Here is a 739-nt window from a genome sequence, read left to right on the forward strand (position 1 = left end):
TTATTGTGTTTATGAATGTGGAGGTTATTGTGTTTATGAATGTGGAGGTTATTGTGTTTATGAATGTGGAGGTTATTGTGTAGGTTATTGTGTTTATGAATGTGGAGGTTATTGTGTTTATGAATGTGGAGGTTATTGTGTTTATGAATGTGGAGGTTATTGTGTTTATGAATGTGGAGGTTATTGTGTTTATGAATGTGGAGGTTATTGTGTTTATGAATGTGGAGGTTATTGTGTTTATGAATGTGGAGGTTATTGTGTTTATGAATGTGGAGGTTATTGTGTTTATGAATGTGGAGGTTATTGTGTTTATGAATGTGGAGGTTATTGTGTTTATGAATGTGGAGGTTATTGTGTTTATGAATGTGGAGGTTATTGTGTATATGAATGTGGAGGTTATTGTGTTGTGTCCCATATGGCGGCGCCCATCCGGGGGTCATCATTGTAAATAAGAATTTGTTCTTAACCGACTTGCCTAGTTACATAAAGGTTAGATAAAGGTTAGATAAAGGTTAGATACTACATGAAATGCATCACACACCAATCAATACAAAGAGAGTGTGTGTCCATTATTCAGATAGTGTCCTAGTCCACAAAATTGCCGGTGCTGAGTTTGTAGGTGTGTGTGTGTGTGTGTGTGTGTGTGTGTGTGTGTCCGTCCATTGTTCAGACAGTGTCGTAGTCCACAAACACATCAGCAGTATTCAGCAGTAGTGGTTGTGTCGGGGCCGTAGTGCTG

At 38.3% G+C, this 739-nt stretch overlaps 1 protein-coding gene across 1 annotated transcript in view; it reads right to left on the reverse strand.

Annotated features, from left to right (window-relative positions):
- Positions 1 to 205: 205 nt before the first annotated feature.
- LOC127925273 (mast/stem cell growth factor receptor kita-like) overlaps positions 206 to 739 on the reverse strand; it is a 1,821-nt gene continuing 1,287 nt past the window's right edge. Inside the window, exon 3 of the mRNA XM_052510141.1 lies at positions 206 to 739. This exon is cut by the window's right edge and continues 77 nt beyond it. Within this exon, the coding sequence (XP_052366101.1) occupies positions 667 to 739 (73 nt within the window). The 3' untranslated portion in view covers positions 206 to 666.

Source organism: Oncorhynchus keta, unplaced genomic scaffold (assembly GCF_023373465.1).
Source record: "Oncorhynchus keta strain PuntledgeMale-10-30-2019 unplaced genomic scaffold, Oket_V2 Un_contig_5402_pilon_pilon, whole genome shotgun sequence".
Classification (NCBI taxonomy): Eukaryota; Metazoa; Chordata; class Actinopteri; order Salmoniformes; family Salmonidae; genus Oncorhynchus; species Oncorhynchus keta.